The sequence below is a fragment of the Mesoplodon mirus genome (assembly GCF_964341445.2).
Source record: "Mesoplodon mirus genome assembly, chromosome: 20".
Classification (NCBI taxonomy): domain Eukaryota; kingdom Metazoa; phylum Chordata; class Mammalia; order Artiodactyla; family Ziphiidae; genus Mesoplodon; species Mesoplodon mirus.
The window spans coordinates 34,981,118-35,007,392 of record NC_138996.1 but is presented as its reverse complement, the minus strand read 5'-3'; the positions used below and the strand labels follow the sequence as shown (position 1 = coordinate 35,007,392).

Sequence of the window (26,275 nt, the reverse complement as noted above, 5' to 3'; positions counted from 1 at the left end):
AGACCTGGGCCCTGTATCTGACTTGTCTGCAGGATTTCTCAGAGATGGGCTCATCCCAATTCCTGTCCAATGTGCATCTCACGAAAGTCAATATTTTCAGCTTCCCTTTGTCTTGAATGTGTATAAAGGGCTTTCAAGTATTTATCCCTTTTATTGTGAGTGAGTACTGGCAGAGAAGAATGGCTTTCATCTTTGATCCTTTTGCAGAGAGCAAAAATGTAGAAGCACGGATAACTTATTTTAGACTTTACTAGATCCTTTCTTTAGGTTATTTTATTAAAAACCCCAAATAGAAATGCAATGACAAAAAATAAAACTACACTATATTAGTGCCAAGGTCACGTTTCTTTGAACCCAGTAGTTTAATTTTGTTCTTAATGATGAGGTGTACATCAACTTAGCTTAGATGATAGAGTCTCCTTCTGATGTGAAGAGGTAATCAAATCAGAAGAGGGTAACTAAAACCTTGGAACTTGAAACTACGGATAAGGCGGGACTTCTGTACACTGTATTTTAACCTCATGAGACTATTATTATTGTTTTATACAATCCATTTTTGTTATTGTTATTTAGACAAAGTGCATTTAGATTTACCCATATTTTAACACTTTTTGTTATATGTTATTCCTTCTTGAGCAGAGTTCACACTCCCAAGTAGACTGTGTCCCCATTTCCTCAGAGTTTATTAGGTCAACAATTTGTGATAATGATATAGTTATTCACCAGAGATTTGAGTCCAGGAAGTGGGGTTTCAAGGAGATTAAACAGAATTTATCAACAGGTGGGCAAGACCTTCCCCTCCCTAAACGTCACCGCCGGGAAGCTGGGGGCTGGGACAGTCTCCCCCCGGGGCGCATGCGCGCAGCCCTCGGGGGTGGGGCCTGCAGGCGGGGGCGGGGCTTGCAGGGGAAAGGGCGGGAGGTTTGAAACCCGGAGGCAGAGCGGCAGGCGGCCGGGCTGCTCCTGAGAGTCGGGCTCGCCCACTCCCGCCAGGATTCATCCGCTCCGGGATTTGCGGGCCGCAGAGCTCGAGGGGGCGGCGAGGCAACGGGGAGCACCCCCGGCGGGAATCGGAGATCCGGGGCCCCGGGCGGATATCGGAGGCCCGGGGTCCCCGCGCGTGACCTGACCCGCAGTGTAGACCTGCGGGGGATGCGAGTCCGGGCGAGAAGAGCCTGTCTTCACTTCTCGCGAGGGTGGGCCTTATTCCCCCACCGCGCCCTTCCATCGGCGGTTTAGAAAACGCGGAGCGGCGCGCGCCCGCGCTGCGCATGCTCAGTGCCGCCGCTCCGTTAGGCTCGCGCCTCCGCAGCGGCGAGCTCCCCGCCGCCCCTCATGGCGGCCCCCGACACCCTCGGGGGCCCCGTCCTGAAAGGTGAGCGGGTGGGGGTCGAGCCGGCTTAAGGACGGGTACCGGGGTCGGGAGGCCCAGGGACCGGGCTCGCGGGACGCGCGGGGCCCGCAACCCGGCCCTCCCGGAAGTCGGCCCGGGGGCTGGGGGGCTGTCCCCGGCCTCGGCGCCGGGACCACCCGTGTGGGGTGGTGTGTGTCTCCGAGCCCAGTGCCGGGGTCGCCCCACGTGGGTTCGGTCCGGTGGGGCCGGCGGTGCGGACGCGCGGCGGGGTGGGAGACGTGGGTGGATTTGATTTTCAGGGTTTTCTGGGTTCTGGCGTCTTTGGCCAGGTGGGTTTGGGGGGAGGGGCAGTAGTGCGATGGGGGAAGAAAGGGTAGCGCCCCTCGCGTGCCTCTGTCAGTGTTGGCGTCTCGGCCGCTGAGTGAGCAATCACCGCCCCCAGGCACACCTGGAGAGCATCAGGGTCGGCGCGGCGCCCGTCAACTACGCTCCCTGCCCTTTGGATCCTGCCTGCTGCTCGTTTTTTGTAGGGCCTCCCAGTGAAGAACGCTTTTTGCCGTTTTTACATGGCTGGGGGCGGGGGAACAGAAGACGGGAGGACAGATGAAAGTTATATCAAACCCAGACTGCCTTGTTCATAAAGTTTTGTTGGAACACAGCTCTGCTTGCCCTTTCATGTGTTGTCTTTGGCTGCTTTGGTGGGACAGCCGTGAAGTTGAGTGGCTATAGGGCCCCCAGAGCCTCAGCTGTTTGCTCTCTGGTTCTTTACAGAAAACAGGCTCTTGCACTAGAAGAAGTTAGGCTTTGCTTTTAGGAGTTTGGGAAGACCATCCAGGTGAGATTGTAAACGGTGACGTGTGTATGAGTAAAGTTGTTTTCCCCTTGAAATTTTACAAACTCTAACAGCACTAATGGTAATTTGAATAGGCTTTTAACAGAAGAAATGTAAAACTCAGGTTTGAATGTAAATAGAACAAGAGAAAAACCTACCGAAACCCTTGGGCGAGGTATGCCGGAATGTCAGCTATGCTTCACGCTAGTATCTGTTTATTTTCAGATGTTGTGGCGTATGTCGAAGTGTGGTCAGCCAGTGGAACAGAAAATTATTCAAAGACATTTACAAATCAACTCACGGACATGGGGGCAAAGGTAGGAACTTGATTTTACCAGTGCCGCATCTGACAGTCCTCGGAAACATACGGAGGTCTACTTGCATTTTCTGATGTTGAGAGTTTTGACTTAGACCACGAAGGACAAAGAGGACAGTGGGTACATGGCAGGAGGAAGAAGAAAGCCGTGGTAGGAAGAATTGAGAACAGTTGGCCTTGTGCGTGATGGGAGAAGAGAGCTTGAGGATAAAAATATTGGTCCTGCCATTGGCTGCATGATGCTGTTGATGAAAGTGCGGGATACAGGAAAAGGAACTGTTCTTTAACGGAAACGTGGTGGATCTGGGGTATACTGCAAGTATCTGATAGACATTTGGATGTACAGATCTGGAGCTTGAGAGTTTTAGGGCTAGAGATGATGGTTTAGGCGCCAAGGCCTCAAGGGTCAGGTGAAGCCACTGGTGTGATGACCCAGGTGGTTAGCGTGAAAAGTGCTGCAGGGGGAGCCTATTGAGTACTTCAAGGGCTGATGGTGGGAGCCATGGAACCAGGCGGAGAAGGACGCCAGGAGAATCCAGAAAACAAGCCTGGAAGTTGGAGGAGGGACGGGCTTCAAAGATGGAATTTTAAAACACTATAGAATCTTAAGAAAAGTTAAGATTGGAAAGTATTCTTCAGGCTTGAGAACTGTAAGGTCAGTGTTGGGCGTATCGCAGTTTTCAGGGAACTGGGTGAAGCGGGTGGAAGTTAGCCCGGGAGTCACGGAGACCCGAGGAATGGAGATGGTGAAGGCAGACGCTCTCTGAGTGAGTTCAGCTGTGAACAGAGTTTATTTGTGTGTGTGTGGATGTTGGGATATGGGGGAGGGTGGCTGATAGGCTGGCGAAGGGAGAGATTAATATGGTAGCCTTGAAGGCAGGGCAGGGATTAGGGTGAAGCAAGGGCATAAGGTAAACTGCAAGGCGGCGGCATTCGCCGTCAGGCAGAGCGTGTGCGCTCTCCCGAATTTCGTTTGACTCACCCTGGTCCCTGCCCTGACGAGACCAGATGTAAAGGTCAAGAGCAGATTAGGGTGGAGGACAGTCAGAATGCAGGGTGAGGCTTGCTTGTGAACCTGAGAAGACACCTTTTTTCTGACACCGGAAGGTAGGAATCCTGGAGAGTTTCCACCTGATGATACCGACCGCAGACTTGGGCTACACGTGTTATTGTGGCTGAGAAAAAAAGCCACGGAACACGGGAATCGGCAAAATGGCTTTTGAGAGTAGTATTAAGGTCTTAGATCTCTTGAATCTTTTTTTTTTTCGCCTTTATTTAGAAAATTTTCAAATAGAAAAATTGAAAGAATAGTGCAGTGAACATAGATACAGCAATTAACATCTTCACATACTTGCTTTGACTGTCTTCTCTAAACAGTATATTTATATGTGTATTTTTTTCCTCAGCTATTTGAAAGGTTGCAGGTAGCATAACTTGCCCCTAAGTATATTTCGTCTGCATCTTTAAGAACAAGGACACTTCTGTGTGATGGAAGACTTGTCACATCTGAGAAAACTATCAATGATTCCCTAGCATTTTTCTGCAGTAGTTGAATCAGTTTATCTTTCTGCCGGCATAGAAAAGCTCCACTGCTGTGTCCGCTTGGTTAGGTCTGTCTTTACCTTCAGTCATCCTGGTGCATTTCTGGTGCCATAGCATGCTGGTTCCTGCGCATCTTCACATATTTATTTTGAAAACCCTGTTCAAGTCTCCAGCTAATATTTCCATTGGGTTTTTCTTTTTCTTCTTGATTTGTAAGCATTCTCTATATTTTTCCGTTGACCCTTTTGTCAGCCATGTGAATTGCAGTATTTTCTGTCACTCTGTGGCTTGCCTTTTCACCTTCTTAACGGTGTCTTTTGATGATAATTGTAAAGTAGTTTATTCTCTATGGTGAGCTTTTGTGTGTGTATCTTGTTTGAAAAAATCTGTTTCTCCACCGATGTTATGAGGATTTTTCTCCTCTGTTATTTTCCAGAAGCTGTATCATTTTGCCTTTCACATTTAGATTTAAATTTTTGCGTATGGTGTGAAGTAGCTTCATTTTTTCCCATGTGGGTGGTCATTCATCTCAACACTCCTGATTGAAAAGACTGTCCTTTAGCCGGGCTACACAGTAACACCTTTGTCATCAGTCAGGTAACCATGTTTTCTGTGTCCATATAGTCTGTTCTCACGACAAACCACCCTGTCTTAGTTACTCTTTATAATAACTCTTAATAAGTCTTCTCCTTGTTCTTCAAGGTGTCTTGGCTATTCTTAGCCTTTTGCCTTCCCACATACATTTTAGAGTCAGTTTGTCAGTTTACAACATAAAGCTTTTTTGGGGATTTTGATTGGTATTGGATTGATAGCAACAGACTAGTACGGAGAGAACTGACCTTTTTATAAAATGGAATCTTCTAACCCATGAACATGATGTATGCCTTTGTTGATTTGGGTTTCTTTTTTTTTCAGTAATGTTTTATAATTTTCTCTGGTTATTTTTGATGTTGTCATAAATGGTATCTTTTACATTCTTTTTTCTAACTGCCACTGTTATATAGAAATAGTTCATTTTTTCATAATCACCTTGTGTCCAGAAAACCGTAAGTTTTCTCCGTTTCTCACAAACTCATTTATGAATTCTGTGGCGTTTTGGGGATTTTAACAGTGTGCACAATTGAACCTTATGTGTACAGGACTGTTTTATTTCTGTCGTTTCTAATCCTAACACTTTTTATTTCTTTTTCTTGCCATACTGCACTGGCTGGGGCCAGTTGAATAGAATGGAGATACCAGGCATCCTCATCTGGATCCTCTTCTCAACGGAAAGCTTTTAGCATTTCCCATCATGCAGTTTTGTACCAACTTTCAGATCCTAATTTACTATGAATTTTCCTCATGAATAAACTTTTTAACTTTAATGTGTTTCTGGCATATATTGAGAAGGTTGTGATTTTTCTCTTTTACTTTGTTAATGTAGTAAATAAATAATAATGATTGATTTTTGTTGTTAACCAACTTTGCAGTCCTCGAATAAACTCAAGTGGTAGGAATGTATTATCCTTTTTATACTTTGATACTGTTCGCTAATTATTTTGTTGCTTTTTTTTTTTTTTTTTGCAAATGCAGTGTCACAGGAGTGACACTGGCTTGTACTTAAGAAACTGTGCAAATAGTATAACAATAATTTAACTTTTGTTTTCTGCATTTTGTCTGCAGGTTTCAAAAACTTTCAACAAACAAGTAACTCACGTTGTGTTCAAAGACGGGTACCAGAGCACCTGGGCCAAAGCACAGAAGAGAGGCGTGAAGCTCGTCTCAGTGCTCTGGGTTGAAAAGTAAGTCATTTCTTTTGTTTTTTTACCCTTAAGTTATCTAGTATTGGTAGAGTGTGGAGGTATTTTGCATGAATCACAGAACCAGATAAAATTTGATTGCCATCTTTTCTCTGCGTCTCACTAGGGTCTTTTAACATCCTCAGTTTCCTGAGTCACAAGATGGGTGTGGTATAACTCCTGGCCTGCCCGGAGGCCCTGGGAACGGGGTGTGTGTGGTGTATTCAGGAAACAATAAGGAAGCAGATTGTGTTAGTCTGCTAGGGCAGCTGTAACAAAATACCACAGACTGCAGACTTAAACAGCAGAAATTAATTTCTCACAGTTCTGGAGGCTAGGAGTCCAAGGTGAAGGTGTCCACAGGGTTGGTTTCTTATGAGGCCTCTCCCTGGCTTGCTGACGGCCATCTTAGTTCTGTGTCTTCACCTGGGCTGCGTGTTGCTTTGTCCTCATCTTCTCTTCTTATGAGGACGCGAGTCCCACTGGGTTAGGACCCACCCCAATGACTCATTTAACCCTCACTGTCTCTTTAAAGACTCCATTTCCAACTACAGTCACATCTTATGGTACTGGGGGGTTAGGACTTCATGTGAACTTGAGGGACACAATTGAGCCCATACAGGAGTGGTCGAGAGGAAGCTTAGGAGGAGGTTGAGGTCAGAGGTAGTGGGGTTTCAGATGATATAAATCGAGTTCCCTGAAATCCAGATGTAAAGGAGTCATACTGCTGCTTTTCTAGAAAACTAGAGTGAATTTACATGAAAGCAGTGATGTAAAATATAAGGCTTAGACTTTGGCTGTTGATGTGTAAAGCTGCTCTAAAAGAATAAAGGCTATTAATTTAAAAAACTTTAACAGTAAGGCATGGCCATTGATTCCATTTCTTTATCTTCTGTGGCCTGGGCAGTTTTGAAAACTCCAGCCTCACTCTCCACCCTTTTGTTTAAAATGAGATGTTCTTCATTTTGGATGTGACCTGTGCCCCATGTTTAGACTCAGGTTATGGTTTCCCACCCAGAAGGCTCCACGAGTGAGGTGTGCCTACCCAGAGACCTGCAGTGTTCATCTGCATCTTAATTTTGGTCCCCTGGCAAGGTGTTTGCTGCTTTTCCCACTGTGTAATGACTGTTGTTTCCCTTGAGACTGATAAGCCACCTGTGGGAAGGCAGTTTAAGATCATGCAGACATTCTGCTCCCCCTACCCCCCAGGTGTAGCGTCGGTGATGATTCTTGCCTGAACCAACCTTAACTCTGAATCTTACAAGACGACTATTTTCCAAGTTCAGCACTTCCTCCTGTTTCCCCCGGCTGTGCCCAGCTGTGTACTATAGGAAAGAGCCTTCTCTTCTCCCACACTCATTGATTAACTGGTTAGTGTCCACTGCCGGGCTCCTATATTTTTCGGTGGCTTGTAGTTCGTTACTGTCTGTTTGGTGCTCAGGTTGTTCAGACTTGGATAGAGGGAGCGCCTTCAGCTGATGCGTGTGTCATTGGGACATGTCCCGTCTGACACCTTGTACCTGCTCTACGCCAGCCTTGGCGTCAGCCACTTCTCCAAAGGCCGTGCTTCCTTTGAGTGGGGAATAGTATCAGAGACTGAGATGTGGCGCCGGTGGGCTCGCGGCCATGGAGTGTCACTGCTGCTTGGCCTTTCGAGCAAAGGCAGGAAATACGTTTGTTCCTTTCTTCCCTTCTCCTTCCCTGCTTTGGATTATTTGATCTGTTCGTTTTTAAACTGAAACTCTTTCCATTCTCTTTTTTATTTTTAATGTTTGCTTTGGGGATTACAAAATAGATCCTGAACTACTGAGTCTACTGAGACTCAATATTGTACCACTTAACATGAAATATAGAAACCTGGTAATTGTGTCCATTGCTTCTGCCCTGCCATCCTTTATGTCACTGTTGTCCTATGTACTACATCTGTATGCATTGTAAGCTCACAGGACAGTGTTGTCATTTTGCTTTCAACAGTGGTCTGTATTTTAAGTAAACTAAGAGAAAAAATGGTCTCATATTTGTCTGTATATTTACTCTTGCTCTTCATTTCTGAGGATCTGAGTTTCCTCTGGTCTTATTTCCTTTCAGTGTGAATTATTATGTTTGGCATTTCTTCTTTTTTTTAATTAAGATAAAGTCCACATACCATAAAACTCACCCTTTGAGTGTATAGTTCAGTGGTTTCTAATATATTCTGTTCACAAAGATTTGTAGCAGTTACCACTGCCTAATTCAAGAACATTTGTGTCACTCCAGAATAAGCTCCAGAGCCATTAGCAGTCACTCCCCATTGTCCCCTTAGCCCCACCCCCTGGCAACCACTAATCTACGCTTTGTCTCTCTGACTTCGCTTATTCTGGACATTTCATGTAAATGTAATCGTACGATATGTGGCTTTTTATGATCAGCCTCTTTCACTTGGCATATGTTTTAGAGGTTCCTCCGTGTTGTAGCCTGTGTCAGTACTTTATTCCTTTGAGTGGCTGAATTATAAGGATGTACCATGTTTTGCTTATCTTCAGCAGGTGGACCTTTGGGTTATTTGCACTTTTTAGCTATTAAGAGTAATGCTGCTATGAACATTTGTGTACAAGTTTTTGTGTAAATATATAGTTTCAATCCTCTGGGGTATATATGCACCTAGGAATGAAATTGATGAGTCTCATGGACACTACTTGTTTAGCTTTTTGAGGAACTGCCAAACTACTTTTTGGATTGGATGCATCATTTTACATTCCCACCAGTAATGTATGAGGGTTTTTATCCCTCTTTCATGTTTACAGGCATTGTCGTGAATGTGAAGTGGTATCTCACTGTAGTTTTGATTTGTATTTCCTTAATGAGCAGTGATGTTGAGCAGCTTCTCGTGGTTTAACTGGCTTTTTGTATATCTGGAGAAACGTCTATTCAAATACTTGGTCCATTTTTTTTTAATTTGGTTATTTTTCTTGTTGAGTTGTAAGAGCTCTTTATCCTGGATGTAATACCCTTATCAGATATAATATTTACAAACATTTTCTCCCTTTCTGTGGGTTATTTTTTCACTTTCTTGTTGATATCCTTTGAAGCACAAAAGTTTAAAAATTTTTCTTAAGTCCATTGTATCTATTTTTTTCTTTTGTTGCTTGTGTTTTAAATGTCACATCTTAGAAATCATTGCCTAATCCCAGGATGTAAAGATGTACACCTATGCTTTTTCTAAGTTTTATAGTTTTATCCTTACATTTAGGTCTGCAGTTATACTTGAGTTAATTTTTGCACATGGTGTGAGGTAAGGCTTCACCTTCACTGTTTTGCATGTGGTTGTCCAGTTTTCCCAGCACTGTTTGTTGAATAGACTGTTCTCTCCTTATTCAATTGTCTTGGTACCCTTGTTGAAAATTAATTGACCATAGATACATGGGTTTATATTTGGATTCTCAATCCTGTTTCATTGATCTGTGTGTATCTTTATGCCAGCACCACAGTCTTGATTGCTGTAGCTTTACAGTAAGTTTTGAAGTTGGGAAGTGTGGCTCCTCCAATTTTGATTTTTCAAGATTGGTTGCCTCTCCCAATTCCCTTGCATTTCTGTATGAATTTTAGGATTAGCTTCAACTTCAGGGGGAAGAAAAGAGCAACTAATATTTGATAGAGACTGCATTGAGTCTTTAGGTAGGTGTTGCCATCTTAACAGTACTTAATCTTGCAATCCATGGCCATTGGATGTGTTTTCATTTTTTTGGCTGTCTAATATCTTTCAGTGATGCCTTGTAGTTTTCAGGGTGCAAACCTTACACCTCTTAGGTTAAATTTATTCATAATTTTTTTCTTTTTGATGCTATTATAAATGTAATTGTTTCATTGTTTAGTTGTTAAAATATAGAAATGTAACTGACTTTTGTATGTTGATCTTGTATTCTGCAAGTTTTCTGAACTTGTTTATTAGCTCAAAGTGTTTTTGTGATTTCCTTGGGATTTTCTGTATACAGTGTTGTGTAATCTGTATATAGAGATAGTTTTACTTGTTCCTTTCCAATCTGGATGCCTTATATTTCCTTTTCTTTTCTAATTGCCCTGACCATAATCTCCAGCATGATGTTGAATAGTAGTGGTGAGAGTAGCCATCCTTGTCTTGCTCCCAGTCTTCGGAGAAAAGCTTTCTGTATTTCTCTATAAAGTGTGATGTTAACTTTGGATTTTTTTTTTTTTTTTATAGATCCCCTTTGTCAGATTGAGGAAGTTTTCTTCTTTTCCTAGTTTTTTGTTTGTTTGTTTCGGTTTGTTTGTTTATCATTAAACGATGTTGGATTTTGTCAAATTCTTTTTCAGTGATTATTGAAATATTCATGTTTTTTTTAAATTCATTCCATTAATGTGGTGTATTAGATTGATTTTTTTTTTTTTTTTTTTTTTGCGGTATGCAGGCCTCTCCCTGCTGTGGCCTCTCCCGTTGTGGAGCACAGGCTCCGGACACGCAGGCTCAGCGGCCATGGCTCACGGGCCCAGCCGCTCCGCGGCATGTGGGATCTTCCCAGACCGGGGCACAAACCCGTGTCCCCTGCATCGGCAGGCGGACTCTCAACCACTGCGCCACCAGGGAAGCCCTAGATTGATTTTACATGGTGAACCAATCTTGCATTCCTTGGGTAAATCCTGCTTGGTTATGTTGTATACTTTTTTTTTTAATTGCTGGATCAATTTGCTAGTACTTTTATTTTTGCATCTGTATTAATAAGGGATATTGGTCAGTACTTGTGATGACTTTTTCTGGTTTTGGTGTCAGGCAGTATTGGCATCATAGAATGAGTTGGGATGTGTTCTTCTGTCTTTTGAAGTTTGTAAGAATTGATGTTAATTCTTCAAGCATTTGGTAGAACTTCAGTGAAGCCATCAGGGCCTGGGCTTGTTTTTGTGGGAAGGTTATTGATTACTAATTCAATCTCTTGTTATAGGTTTATTCACATTTTCTATTTCTTGAGTCAGTTTGAGTAGTTTGTCTTTCTAGGACGTGTTCACTTCATCTAGGTTGTCTAGTTTGTTGGCATGTACTCGTTTGTATTATTCTGTAATAATCCTTTTTATTTTGATAAGGTCAGTAGTGACCTTAAAAAAAAACCAAAATCATTCTTGATTTTAGTAATCACTTCTTTTTGTCTTGATCAGTCTAAGCTAAAGGCTTGTCGATTTCATTGATTCTGTCAAAGAGCCAACTTCTGGTTTGTTGATGTTTCTCCATTGTTTTCCTGTACTTTTAAAATTTCCACTATAATTATTATTTCCTTCTTTCTGCTTGTTTTGGGTTCAGTTTGCTCTTATTTCTTTAGGTAGAACATTAGATTATTCATTTGAAATCTTTAGTCTTTTTTAATATGTGTTTATAGTTATAAATTTCCTTCTAAGCACTGCTCTAGCTGCATCTCTTGAAATTTGGTATATTATATTTTTGTTTTCAATTATTTCAAAGTATTTACCATTTTTTCTTGTGATTTCTTTTTTGACCCATTCGTTATTTTGTAGCTTCTTGTTTAATTTCTACATATTTGTGAGCATTCCAAAGTTCATTCTGTTTTTGGTGTCTAATTTCATTCTGTTATGGGTAGAGAACATATTTTATATTATTTCAGTTCTTTTTTTTTTTTTTTTTTTAAGTAGTTGAGACTTGTTTTTATGCCCTAACATTTGATCTGGCCCAGAGAATGTTGTATGTGCACTATAAGAATGTGTATTCATTCTGTTGTTGTGGATGGAATGTTCCATATATAGATGTCTGTTAGATCTAGTTGGTTTATACTGTTTTCTAAGTTTCTTGTTTGTTTCTTGATCTGTTTAGTTCTATTTTTAAAAAAATATATATATTTATTTATTTATTTTTGGCTTCATCGGGTCTTCATTGCTGCACGCCGGCTTTCACTAGTTGTGGCGAGCGGGGGGCTACTCTTCATTGTGGTGCACAGGCTTCTCATTGCGGTGGCTTCTCTTGTTGCGGAGCACGGGCTCTAGGTGCGTGGGCTTCAGTAGTTGTGGCTCGTGGGCTCTAGAGCGCAGGCTCAGTAGTTGTGACGCACGGGCTTAGTTGCTCCACGCCTGTGGTATCTTCCCTGACCAGAGCTCAAGCCCGTGTCCCCTGCCTTGGCAGGCGGATTCTTAACCACTGCGCCACCAGGGAAGTCCCATTTCTATCCGTTACTAATTGGGGTATTGAAGTCTCCAAATGTTATTGTTAAATTGTTTATTTCTCCCTTCAATTCTGGCAGTCTAGCATTTCTTTTAATCAGATGACAGTAGATTTCCATGGTTTTCTCCATCTGAAAATGTCCTTATTCCATCATCATTTGTGAATAGTATTCTCAATGGATATAGAATTCCAGGGTGACAGGTTTTTTCCCCCCCAGCTGCTCAAAGGTGTTTTCCCAGAGTCTCCTGTCCTCTGGCATCTCATGAGAAGCCTGTAGTCTTTCAAATAATTTCTGTGTTGTAAGTAATGTGTCCTTTATCTCTTTCGTCTTTCAAGTTTTTCTCCTTATCTTTGGTTTTCAGAAGTTTCAGTGTCGAAGTGTGGTGCTTTTTAACTTATTCTGTTAAGATTTTGCTGAGTTTTTTGATGTATGAGGTTATACATTTTTTTTCTAAAAGCATGATTAGTTTGGGCCGTTGTTTCTTCGAATCTCTTTCCTGCCTATTTTTCTGGTACTACTCTAGCTGCATATCGGGAATTGACCACGTTTTTCTGTAAGGGGCAGGTAGTAACTATTTTGGGCTTCAGCTGCTCCCTGCCCTGGTGTGGAAAGAGCCCTGGAGAAGAACAAGCACATGGGTGTGGCTGTGTTACAGTAAAACTTTATTATAAAACCTTGTGGTGGGCCGGGTGGCCTTCGGGCCATGGTTTGCCAGTCCCTCCTGTGTGATAAAGTTTTTGAAATTTTCCCACTTGGCCCTAATGTCCTGGTTTTTGTTTATTGTTTTTCAGTCATCTTTTTTCTCTCCAAGTTGATCTTTCTTCAATTTCATTGACTCTTTTTTCCATCAATTCCATTCTGTCATTAAGTCCATTAATTAAATGTATTTCAGATATTTTTCAGTTCTAACATTTCCACTTGGTTCTTTTTTGTGTTTATATGTTTTGTTTTTCAGCTGAGATTCCCTGTCTCTGCTTTCTCTTTCATTAAAAGTGTATCTTCCATTCCCTGGTGGAGGATAGTTATAGCCATTCCTTGTCTGGTCGTTTCAGCATCTTGAGGTTGGTGGCTATTGATTGTTTTTTCCTTGAGAATGTGTCACATTTTCCTGACTCTTCCGTAAAACAACTTTGGGTTGTATTTTGGGCATTGTAAATGTTATATAGACTCTGGTTTCTTTTCTGTTATGCCAAAGGGTATTGATTTTGTTTTAGCAAGCAGTTGAATTGTTTAGCTGTAAACTGTGGACTGTCATTTTACAGCCTGTGCTGGGCATTGCTTGGATTTGTTCAGTTCAAGCCTTAGCTGCAGGCTTATTTGTTTGCCCCATGGACATGTAGATCAGGGGTCAGCCAGGGACTTGGACTTTATGCTCAGAATCTGAGGTTCCCCTTCTCTGGTTTTTTGCTTCCTGGATCCTTGCATCATTGCCTGGTGACCTTAGATGCCCGGGCTCTTTATCCCCAGTTCCTTTGGCCAAGACAGCAGCTGCCTGTCACTACCCCTTCCGTAGAAATTGTCATGTTTTACTTCAGGGTAAAGCCCCAGAAACTGTGGTAAAGCCCCAGATTTTTTTTTTTTTTGCTTCCTTTCAAAATTTGCTTGTTTTTGTTTTTCCCTAGCCTCCAAAGCCTTCTGGTAGTTGGAGGGTTTTTTGGTATTTCCAGAATGTGTGGCTTATAGTTTATAGTGTATTTATTTGTGGGAGATTTGGTTTGTTAGGAATAAACACAGTGGAACGTAGTAGGTTCTTTTTGAAGCATCTGGTGCCAGTCTAATTTTTTTCTCCTTGTAAATTATTCTTTCTGCTTGGGGGCTATAAGAATTTGTTTTTTTTTTTCTTTTAAAGTTTAATGGTCTTTTCTTACTGTGTCTCTCATTGATCCAATTGATCATTCTAATTCTAGATTGGCCTTTTCAAGAGATTCAGGTCTTTATTTCTGACATTTTTTCTTGGATGATTTAAGTATTACTGTGTTCCATTGCTTTGCTTTTCTTCATCAAGGGCTTAAATTATATGCATGTTGGTCCTCCTTTACCTGCTTTTTTTTTTTTTTTTTTCTGTACGCGGGCCTCTCACTGCTGTGGCCTCTCCCGTTGCGGAGCACAGGCTCCGGACACACAGGCTCCGCGGCCATGGCTCGCGGGCCCAGCCGCTCCGCGGCATGTGGGATCTTCCGGGATCGGGGCACGAACCCGTGTCCCCTGCATCGGCAGGCGGACTCTCAACCACTGCGCCACCAGGGAAGCCCTACCTGCTTTTTATTTCAACCATTTAGACTCTGCTTCCTTCTCCTTTTGCTTCACCCTGTTTTGGCCTCAGCTCCTTCATATGTGTCCCATTTCAGGGTCACCTTACCTGAAGTGCTCTCTCTGTCCTCCCATCTATAGTAGAGCCCCCTTTGTTACTCTCTTTTGTGCTGGTATAGCTTATTCGTTCATTTGTGTGTCTGTCTGCCTACCAAATCATGCATTTTGGTCTTTCCATTATAATGTAAACTGTACGCACAGCCTCCGTGTTTGTCGTCTTCTGTAGTTGTGTTTCCACTAAGCACCTAACACATAGTAGGTGCTCAGGAAGTATTTGTCCCAACAACTGATGAACAGAGGAGATATCAGAGCTACAAGTAAAAGGTTGTATGGATACGTGGGTACAGAAAAATAGACCTTTACTGAAAGCTTGAAGTTAATGGAGAAGCTTGGGCAAACGTGTAACCTGACAGCTGGGCACCACTGTCCTGAAGTGAGGCCTCCAGCCAGTCCTGACGTGGGACCTCTCACCAACAGTTTTTCTCCTGCTATCCTGTTCCTTTGCTGGTCTGTTCCCTAATTTCCTTCCTCTTTACCCCCTTTCTCATCTCTGCCACTGCTTAGCTCAAGGGGCTCATAGAAACTACAAAATAACTGTAACTGTACCCGAAGGCAATCTCTTAAGGTCTCCTTAAAAGTGAATTTAATCACATTTTTAATACAAATTCTTTTTTTTCTTGTTTATTATTATTGTTTGTTGTAACACAGAGTTTAACTGTTACATACAATTAATTACTGATTTTTAGATTTCCTTCTGCTATCTTGAAAACAAACTTTCTTTTGAATTAAATATATTTATATTTAAATGTGTGCTATTTTTAAAGTGAAAAATTCCTACTTAACCTACGTTATGCCTTATCTTCCAGCACTCCCCTCAGTTGGGGGAAACCTACCATTGAGAATTTGGAGTATATAGTTTCAGATTCTTTTTTACTGAGCATATAAAAAGTGTGTAATTGTGCATGTATACACTCACATCTATATATATACATCCAAGTAAATAAGTAGGTTTGTTTTTTTCATGGAACGCACATATATGCTTTTTTAGTTAACAGTATAAGAGAGGATATTTTTCCATGTTTTTACGTAGAGATGTATCTTGTTTTTTAAAACATATATTGGTCTTTTGTAATAGATACCCAGTAATTTATGTAACCTATCTCCTATTAATGAGTATGAAGTTTTCCATTTCTTTCTTCTTTTTCTTTCCAATCAGAAATAGAGCAACATTGAACCTTTGTGTACATTACTTTCTTGAAGAGGTATAAGTCTTTCCATAGGTTTAAATTCCAAAAATGGACTTTTGGGTTCAGAGGGCTTACATAGTTAAGCTTTTGATAGATGCTATCAAGTTACATTCTGGAAAGAATGTGCCAAATTCCGTTCTTTCTAGCAGTGTGAGTTATCAGACTTTTTAATTTTTCCTACTTTGTAGGTGAAATGATAAAGTTGATTTCATTTGCATTGCCTTGATTTTTAGTGAGCTTGAACTTCCTTTGACAGAACTTGGAGGTAACAGCCAAGCTAACCTTTATTTTTTGTGTCATGTATCCGTTCTTCTTTCGTTAGCTGCCTGTGCAGACCATTGCTTGTGTTTTCCACTGAGGATGTGAACTTTGATGAAATACATAAGGTCACTAGGTGTCACTAGAGTCCCGTTTTGTTGGGTTATTTCTGGTGTGTTCTTTCTAAGAGCAGACAACTGTAACTGCAGTTGATAAAATTCTGATGTTTCCTTTGGACACACATTTCCATATTGAAGGAAGAAGAAACAAAGGTGAAAGGAATGAAGGTCAGCTTGACCATCACCTCTAAGTCCAGTTGGAGGAGGTTGTTGAAGTTACATGTTTTAAACAGTCACAGACAAGCAGATAACTGGGGACACAGTTCTCAGGCGACATCCCTGCGTGTTTGAGAGTCCACCCCTCACACCTGCCTTTAGTGCTTCCTACACACAAGCATGTTTCTTTGCACAACCACAATGCGGCCATCCACGCTGATCTCACCGGCTGTTCCAGTCACACACCTGACAGCCGTTGACTCCACCCCAGAAACCCTCGTTGTGTGTCTCGTTGTTGCATCTCCCCGTCTTTCTCCCCCTGGAGCCCTTCCTTGGCCTGTCTTCGGCTTTCTTGCCTTTGATGCTGTTGAAGGCTACGCATGGGACTGAGTCGGGAGTGTCTGGTGTTTCCTGGTGAGATGATCCAGGTTCTGCGTCTTGCAGGGATGACCTGGGACTGGTGATGGGCGGTTCCTCTCTGTGATGGTGGCGCCTTCCAGGCCGCTCCACGGGGGTGAATAGGCCCCCTTGGCAACTAGTCAGCGTGGCTTTTGACGGAGGGACTTTCACACTCTGTAAATAACTCTCCCTCATCACACTGTGTGTCTATACTTCATCCAGTGGGTTATAATCCATTACTATCATTGTTCCTTTTAAGGTTTGAATTGTCCTCCATTGGCCAGTGGTAGCCCGCTCAAGTTGACTTTTGTCATTGTCATTATTTTATCATTTCTCCATCATTCCCTGAACACTTCTTTTCTGGCACAATTTAGTCCAGGCTCAGCTTGTACTTCCTCTTTCCCAGCCCTGCATGCAGCCTTTTCTCCAAGGAGCCCTGGTTCCTTTTAGTGGAAAAATAGTACTTGAGTCCAAAATCTGGGTGGTAGGCATGCTCATTGCCAAGCGGTGCTGGTCCCACGCCTTCTTGTGGGCAGAGTTGGTGATACGTACCTGTATCTGCGCCCCGCATTTGTTTCTGCAGCCATCCGTGGATAGCGAGTCAGTGAGTTCCCACGGGTACCTGCAATTCCAGCCCAGAGATGCCTTTCCTGCCAGCTCATGACATGGCACTGCAAAGTGGTTTTGATGTTTGACACGTGCGGGGAAAGGCTACTTGAGCACCAGACACTTGCTCTGCTGTCCTGGGTGCCCCTTGGTCTGCACAGCATTTGATGCAGCACTTGGGAGGCGCAGAAGGCAGTCATTCCCACCTCACACTACAGGGGTCTGAACTTCAGTCCTGGCCAGGATACTTTGGTTTAAAGCCTTATTTCACTGTTGACAGAAGTATTTGTTGTAGACCAAGGCATGTGTACTGGGATTTGACAGATTAAGGCGGGTCATCACACCAGTCACATAAATTGTCCCTACTTTGGGCCAGGGGTTTTTATTTCCCCAGAATGTTCTCTGATACGGTTCAGGATGGAGGTGGTCAGCCTTTTACCGGCAAATCCAAAGGCCCCAGGGTGGGCGTCCGGGGGCTCCTGGCGGAGGGGCTGCAGGGGTGAGCGTGGTCTGGGCAGTCAGGGCTGCGGGTGGAGAGCAGTGGGCCTTCGGGAACCGAGGCCTCAAGTCAGTCCTCACGAGGAACCTAGCGGGGGTGGGGCTGGGAAAGTTTCTGGTTCCTGTTCGTTAGTGTCTCCCCGGCATGCACACGCTCTCGTTCGAAGATCGGTGAGCAGCGGTGGGCATAGTGACGTTCCCCCACCAGGGAGAGGAACGGGACCTGGCCGGGTGGGTGCAGCGGGCCAGGCGGGCGCAGCGGGGCGGGCTGGGCCGGGCCAGGGGCCGAGCTGCGCAGGCGCCCGAGGGGCGCGCACCCGGACCCTTCGCTAGCTCCTGGCCCCCGCCGGCGCTCCTCCGTGCTGTGCTCCAGCGTTTCCCCTCCAGTGCCCCTCCCTCAAATCCAGGTCTTAAACTTCTTTTCTCCCCTTACGGCCTTGTCAAATCCTGCCTCTCCTCTGATCGCTTTCCAGCAAGCAGCCTGGAGCGCGGATCCAGGCCGCGGGCTGTGGCGCCCACCGGGCCGGCTGCTCCCCGCGTGCGCCCTCGGCGGTCGGTGCTCTGCCCGCAGCGCTGCCCCCCGAACTTCTGTGACCCCTCGCCTTCTCCCCTGCGCCGCTGGTAGTGGTGGGGACGAGACCTGAACCCTCGCGCCCCCTCAAAGTTGCCATCCCGTAGTCCCGGTGTTTCGTCTCCCCTTAGCGCCCTGCCCTTCTGCTGGGCATTAAGACGCTTGTGCTGAATGACTTACTGACCGGGCTTGGGGTGGCCGGTCCTGAGGGTGGGACGGGCGTCGGGGTCCCGAGCAGGCAGGGTGGGCAGTGCTGCAGGTCCCACCGCTCAGCCTCGGATCCCAGGCAGGACTTCCCAGGGCAGGGCTCGCGTGCTGGGCTGAGCCCAGGGCTCTGAGAGTGGCAGCCAGAAAACAGAGGTGGAAGGCTCGTCCTGCTCTTAGGGGCATCTCTTGAAACTCTTCTCTTCTTAACCACTAGATGGGGGGATGATGTCATCACTGTACATTTCTGAAGAAAAGCAGAAATGCAGCTGGTGAGCTTCTTCTGTTTATTCAGTAGGTTTTGATTGAGCGCCTGATAAACGTGGTTTTGAGGTAGAGGCTTCAGTACTTTCCTCCGCGTGTGGGCGCACGTTATGTTTGTATCGTGGAAGGACCGATGTTCAACCGAGTGGGTGCAGGGAGTGTGTCCACGCCAGGCTCCATCCTACCCCATGGGGGGCGGGTGGTCGGGAGTCCAGGGTCAGGCGCACCTCCAGCCCGATGGGGCGAGCCTTTCCAGGTTACTGACTAGTAGGAGACTGGTGGTTTTGTAAACTCGAGCAGATGGTCTTGCGTGAGCCTCAGTTTCCTCGGTCGTTCAGTGGGGGGAAAGGTACTGCTTCCCCACCAGGCTGGAGTGAGGCTTCGCAGGAGCTGACTGAGCCTCATGACGCTGCCGGTTATAACTTTCCCGTCGTCTTGGTGATGATGGGATGATCCCAGGTCTTCCCGTGTGAGTCTTCTATCCGGGTGCTTCTGGCCACCACTTTTTGGCTACTTTGTTGCTTATAACAGTGGGAAATGGGTGACATTTCTCCGGAGCGGGATGAGCTGGTAAACACTGCTTGAGGCAGAAATTGGTAAAATCAAAGGTTTTTTTTTTTTTTTTTTTGCGGTACGTGGGCCTCTCACTGTTGTGGCCTCTCCCGTTGCGGAGCACAGGCTCCGGACGCGCAGGCTCAGCGGCCATGGCTCACGGGCCCAGCCGCTCCGCGGCATGTGGGATCTTCCCGGACCGGGGCACGAACCTGTGTCCCCTGCATCGGCAGGTGGACTCTCAACCACTGCGCCACCAGAGAAGCCCTCAAAGGGTTTTTTTTTTTGAAAGACGCTTCCTTAAGAAACCTCGCTCTCCTGATCTTCTCAGTCCTTGCTGCCCGTTTCTCATCTCTTTTCATTAGACCCATAATTCTGCCCAGCTCTTAACTGTAGGCTTCGGTGATTAGTTGGTTTTTTAAAAATCCACTTTTTAAAAATGATTTTCAGAAGATGAAATATTTCCATTTTAATATAGTTCACTGAACTTTGACAAAGGTACATACCCATGCTACCACCATCACAGTCAAAACACAGAGCATTTTCATCACCCCAGGGGTTCCTTTGTGTCCCTTTGTAGTCAGCTTCCCGGCCCACACTCCCCACTCACCTGGTTTCTGTCAGTATCGATTAGCTTTGTCTGTTCCAGAGTCTGGTGTAAAGCAGTCATCCAGTGTGTGTTAAGTTGTGCCTGGCTTCTTTTGTTTAACGTGATGTTTTTGAGATTTATCCGTGTTGAGATTTATCCATGATTTATCCATCATCCCCCCCCATCAATAATTTCATTTCTTTTATAGAAGAATAGTATTCTAGTGCATGGATATACCAGTTTGTTTACCCATTCACCTGTTACTGGACGTTTGGGTAGTTTTCAGTGTTTGATTGTTACCAGTAAAGTTCCATGAACAGTCGTGTGTGTGACCTTGTATATCTTCATGCTCCTGGGTCGTTACCCACACTGTTTTCCAAGGCGGTTGTGTCACTTTACGTTCCTACCATCAGGGCACGAGTCTTCACCAGCACTTGCAGTTTGTCAGTCTTTAATTTTAGCTTTTCTAGTGGCTGTGTAGTGGTATTCATGTGTGTGTGTGTGTGTTTTTTTTTGTAGCAGTTTTTTGGGATAAAATTCAGCCAGTGTACAGTTCAGTGGTTTTTAATATACTCACAGAGCTGTGCAGCTACGACCACAATCAGTTGAAAGCATTCTCATCACCTCAGAACAAAACCTTTGCATCACTGATCCCTCTATGCTGCCCAGCCCAAGGCAGCCACTGGTCTACTTTCTGTCCCCGTGGATTTGCCTGTTCTGGATGTTTCATGTAAACAGAATCATACAGTATGTGATCTTTGGGCCTGGCTTTTTTCTCATGACCTAATGTTTTCAAGATCCATCCATACTGTAGCCTGTGTCAGAGTTTCATTGCTTATGATCGAATAGTATTCCGTTGTATGGCTGTCTCACATATATCCATATTGTATACGATATGCAAATAGTTTCTTCCATTCTGTAGGTTGTCTTGACACTTCCTTTACAGTTTCCTTTGAAGCAAAAAGATTTTAATTTTGATGAAGTCCAGTTTATTTATTTTTGTTTGTTTCTTGTGCTTTTGTGTCATTTAAGAAACTATTACCAGATCCAAGATCACAAAGACTTACTATCTCTTTTCTAAGAATTGTATAGTTTCGGCTCTCACATTGAGGGTTTTGTGTACCGTGCGAGGTCGGGGCCTCGTGTCTTCCTTCTCGTGTGGTCGTCCCACAGCTGTCCCGGCCCCATTGGTTGAAAAGACTTCCGTTGCTCTTTCCCCAGGGACTTGTCTTGACCCTCTTGTCAAAAATCAGTTAACCGTAAATGTGAGGATCTCATCTGGTTTTAATTATAGTTTTCTGATGTCGAGTGCTGAGCATAAGATAATGTGCTTAGTGAATCTTTGTGTATCGTCTTTGGTTTAAATCTTTTGCCCATTTTTTTTTTTAAACTGGGTTTTTGTCTTCTTAATATTGAGTTGTATGTGATTTTTGTATATCGTACATACTAATTTCTTTGGTCAGATTCACATATTGTAATTATTTTCTCTCAGTCTGAGACTTTTGTTTTCTTTATTGTGTCTTTCAAACTATACAAATTTTTTGTTTTGTTGAAGTGCAGTTTTTCATTTTCTTTTGTGCTTTATGTTTTAACATCCTATCTGAATATCTTTGCCTGCTTCAGAAGCATGAATTTTTTCATGCATTTTCTTTTAGGAGCTTTAGGTTTAGCTTTTGCGTTTAGTTCTATGATCTGTTTTGAGCTTTTTTTTTTTCCTTGTTCTTTTTGGTGTGTGTGTACACGTATGGTGTAAGATAAAGAGCTCAACGGTGTTTGTCTTTCTACAAATTGCTCATTATTCAGAAAATATTTTTGAGCGCTTACTCTCTGCCAGACATCGGGGTCACAGCTCTAACTAGACAGGCGTATTTACTGCCCCCCCGGCACGTACTTTTAGTGAGGAAGACAAGGTTTGTAAGTGCTAGAAAGGTTTTGTAAGGCCCTGGAGGGCACAGGAGGCCCCCGGGAGTGGGTGGCCCTGCTTGGGCAGAGTGCTTTTGGGGGGGACGGGGGGCTCTTGGAGTCAGCGGGGAGCTTTGAGCTGAGGCAAAAAAGACAGCAAAGGAGCTAGTCTTTCCCTGAACTGGGGGACTGTGTCCTGGGAGCAGAAGGTCCGGCCCGAGGCAGGACAACGCCGGAGGGTCAGTGGCTGGAGTCTAGTGAGAAAAGGAAGCTTTGGGACAGAGACCTGCTCCTTCAGGACCTGGGTGAGGGATTAGAATTTTACCCACATCTGTCTTAATCCTAGTACATCCCCTAAGCGTCAGAGCTACGTAAGGGGTTGCCTGCTAGATGGATTTGCTTGGATGAGTCATCTGGGTTTAAATACATCCAGAACTGAACTCATTCCTACCCGCTTCTAAACTCCATCTTCTGTCTTGGTCTGTGTTGCCGTTTTCCTGCCTGTTGTGTAAGCCAGAACCCTTTGAGTCGGGATGCTTAGCGTCCCATTGCTGTCCTGTTAGGAAGAGAGAGCTGGGTCCCACACACACCGCAGAGGAAATCAGCTCGTCTTACAAGGCTTACAGCGAAAACAGTAGTCCCTTTTTATCCCCAGTTCCTGTTCTCTGGAGGCATCACCTTTCCACTCCTGCATCTCTTTCTAGAGCTCTGACTTACCTCCGGATTCCTCATTACTGTGGCTCCACTGTTGCCTTGATGTTCGTTTTCGGTGTGGTCTAATGACTTTTTGGTGTGGAGGTGAGGCTAGCTTTCCAACTAGCTGCCTTTGGGGGACACACCCCGACGTCCCCATGTACATGCATTTACCGCGTGCACATACTCTCCACCCCCACCCCCCATGATTCTTAATCCTCTCATTATTCCAGTGTACGCGATCAATTAAATCAGTAGTTTTATTGACGTTATTATGACTGTGAAAGTGGTTTTTAGCTGAATCTGAAAATGCACCACAAATACATTTTGTTTCTTGCATGTCTCTGTCCGGAGCTGGGCCTGGTGTCCTCAGTCCAGTGTGTCTTCGGTCCACAGCATCTGAGAACAGAACCCATCACCTCTGCTCTGCTGGAGGAGCGAGTGGGCTGCAGCAGTTAGGAGGAGAGCTGCTGCTCCTCAGACCCACCCGGGCCTCCCTGGAGGTGCGAGGAGAGGAACCTGGACCCTTCTGGTCGACCCACTGCCCCCAGCTGCAAGGCTGGGGTTCCCTGTTTGTTTCTCAGTCCCGCAGATTCTGTCTTACCTGCTCTTTACTTCTGTTGGTTTGTGTCCTTCTGTTTTCCTTTACTGTCATTTGATTGGGGTTTGGCGGCGGGAGGAGAGAGACATGTGCTCAGCCCATCAGATCTAACCAGAGGTCAGGCGTGCGCTGTTCTTATTCCTAAGTGTTGCTCGGTTATGGGTCCCCAGCCCAGCCCCACAGCTCTGCTGAAGTCTTTGGCGTCTCCTACCCCACTAGCCCTGGCTCGTCTTGGTGTCCCTGTCCTGGAACTCGTCCCTCACAGGGACCTGTCCAGGGCCCCTGACACCTTCTCGGGCCCTGGAGCCCTCAGGACAAGGGTGTCATCTTTGTCCCTGGTCTCCTGACTCCTGTTCACTCACTTCACTCACGCCGAATGCCTGATGTTTTCCTGAAATTATCACCCTCTTCACTTCGCTGTGCTTTTGTCTCTGCTCTTCCTCCAGACAGAAGACCTGCGTCCTCCCAAGTCTGCATCCTCATCCGATTCAGCCTGGTGGTGGCCTCTGACCTGCAGCCTTTCCTGACCCTGTCCTGTCACCTGTGCCGTCTGGCTTTTGCTCCACCTTGCTGTTCTTCTTTTCTCCCAATAATTGTGCTGCCTTCTTTTTTTTTTTTTTTTTTTTACATTTTTGAAAATTTCTTTCACGTCTGGCTTAATAGAAGACAGTTGCATTCTAATATCTTCTAATATCTGCTTCTGCATCTGGTGTATGGGGATGACTCGTGTCATTTAGCTTCAACTCCACCATGTGCTCTTGAGCGTGAGGAGTGGAACAGGCAGGGATTGTATTCTTATCCTGACAGCAGCAGTTTTGACCTCACGTCAGGCGTCTTCATGTTCACACTTTGAGATTCACAGCTGATGAGTGCTGTTGACATTTTGGTGTGTCATCTTCCAGACTTAAAGTGAGAAATACTTCACTGTACAATACCATACACATGCACATTTCATTCTTATTTTAGAGACCTTTCTGTATCATTAGGGATAGATTTGCCTCATTCTTTTTTTATTGCACTGTATTTTATTATATTTTCAGCTATTATTTGTGTACTAAATGTTGAACAGTAATAGTCTTATGAAACATAGTTGGAGACGGGGTTAGGGGCCTTGTTTTAAAAAGACTTAGATTGGTGACATGATTTTGTAAACACGGGAGTGATTGATCTGGGTTATGGGGAGATGAATAAAATGTTTTAAGATTAATGTTTCAGTATTATATGAATGAATCAGAAGAGGAGAAACCATAGGGAAGGAGCTCATTTAGAAAATCATTGTAATTGTTTAGATTTGAGCAGCTGAATGCTTAGGAGTGGGTAATGGTCGAGGGATTCCCAAGGCAGGTAGGGAGGTGAAGGGCGATGCAGGAGGGGAAATGGCAGATGTGAGGACAGACGGGCTGTGGAAGCAGGAGTACAGCTCAGGGTAGCTGGGGCCGCAGAGCTAGGTCTCCAGGTGATGGTGGTGCCTTGACAGGAGCACAGAGGAAGGAGAACTTGGTTTTGAAGGATAGATAAGCTTTCTGGCTTCAATTTCTTTAGGACCCTTCTAGCTCTAGATTATTCATTTTATGGCCTGTTTACTCTTAAATTGTGCATTTAACGGCATGTGCTTTATGAGTGCCACGCAGTGATCATTTTGGAGTGTTGCAGGTCTCAAATTATTGCATAAAAATTGTTCTTCCTGTACCTGCCTCTCACTTCTCTTCTGCTTTTACACTTAAAAAACACCAAATAGAGAAGGTTTTGGAAAATTGAATTTGTATTGCCTTTTGTGTTTGGTAATAAATGTACTTATGTTAAAGGACATGTCTATTAGAATGACCTGTGTAGGGATTTCTTTCATTGCTAACTGACACGTGTGCAGATTTCATGTTGTGTGACTCTAATAGGAACGTGCTCATTACCGTTCGCTTTGGCCACACAGATGCAGGACAGCTGGAGCGCACATTGAAGAATCGCTGTTCCCTGCGGCTAATCCCAATGAGCGCCTACCAAGCCTAATGAAAAAAAAAGTAAGTACGGGACTTCAGTGTGGACTCTGGCACTCATCAATTTATTCATTTTTTTTCTGCCTAGAAAATAAAACTTTTAGAAGTATATTCAAGAGTTGTCTTAATATTGCTATTGATGGTATTATGCTCCTCACACAGCATTTTTTAATGAGTTAGAGAGCTTACTTTATCCCATGAATGCTTTGATGTAGTTTGTGATAAATGGAAGAGACTGTTTGCCCAAAGGAGAACTAAAAGTTGCCAAGAAACCAGCACCCTTTCAGGTGCTCTGGTAACTACCTCAGGATTCAGGTTGTTAACGTCTATAGTAAAATACACTTGATCTGTTTGGCTGGAAAATCTCAAAAGTCTGAGGCAGAAATAGCCAAGTGTACACAGTTATTTATTACAGAAAATCTGTGCAAATATAAAGATGCTGCTTTCCTTTGAGGTCTGGTTCACATTTGAACCACAACCCTTTTGGGTTTTTTTTATTTAAAAGTTTTAATTGATTTCTGTATCTGAGGGTAAACTGTTTACTGTGACACATCAGTCACTGTTGTCATGTGAGAATCCCTGTTGGAGAGATGTACAGACTTTCTCCACACTGAGTGCGGCAGAGGAGAGCTGTAGATTAGGCAAGACATCCCCGTGGAGGTCTCCACGTTTCCTGAAATAGTGAACCCTGTGTCCCCATCACATTTCATCTCGGACAGGCTGGCGCACGCCCGCGCAGGGATGGGAACTCACGTGTCTCCATCCACATTGTGTCGGACGGTAGTGAGATGGAGCGTCTCGTGACTCTGCGATAGACCAGCAGCAGCTGGTAATACGTTGAGTGAACACAGATCAGGCATATCGCTCCTAATTTCCCTTCCCTCAAAATAAGCACTTTTCAGTTTGACTTGGGTCCTTGCTGATCAGATGGTCTTCAGCACATGTGCTTTGAGTGAACGAGGTTCTACTACGTTACGCGTACTGTTTGGTGGGTTGCCTTTTCTTCTTCACTTAACCGTGTGTTTTCATGTCAGTGTGTGTACGTGGCTCCACTTCCTTCTGCTTTGGGTTAAACAGCCTGAATGTGTCTTGGATTCATGCACCCTTAGATCATTGACGATTTTTACTAAGTATGTTGTCTGTGTGATGTATTTGAGTTTACTTCTCCAAGCGGAATATCTAGAAAGGGACTTAGAGTTCCACCAGCAGTGTATAAGGGTACTTTTTCTTAGCACTGACCGATGCTGGATGTCATTCGTCTTTGAAGTTTTTCCTCATCTGAAGCATGAATAATGTCTGCTCATACCCTTCACCACTTCGGGTTTTATTCGTCCC

The 26,275-nt window shown here is 44.3% G+C and overlaps 1 protein-coding gene across 5 annotated transcripts in view; it reads left to right on the top strand.

Moving 5' to 3' along the window:
* Positions 1 to 952: 952 nt before the first annotated feature.
* The window catches only part of MCPH1 (microcephalin 1), a 226,427-nt gene continuing 201,104 nt past the window's right edge, over positions 953 to 26,275 (top strand). For 3 of the 5 annotated variants that reach the window (XM_082608550.1, XM_082608551.1, XM_082608549.1), the window contains exons 1-4: positions 953 to 1,375; positions 2,412 to 2,503; positions 5,707 to 5,825; positions 24,877 to 24,964. In XM_082608550.1, the coding sequence (XP_082464676.1) occupies positions 1,336 to 1,375; positions 2,412 to 2,503; positions 5,707 to 5,825; positions 24,877 to 24,964 (339 nt within the window). In that variant the 5' untranslated portion in view covers positions 953 to 1,335. Of the gene's footprint in view, positions 1,376 to 2,411; positions 2,504 to 4,515; positions 4,642 to 5,706; positions 5,826 to 24,876; positions 24,965 to 26,275 lie in introns of those variants that run through there. The other 2 variants (XM_082608552.1, XM_082608553.1) reach the window with 2 other exon arrangements.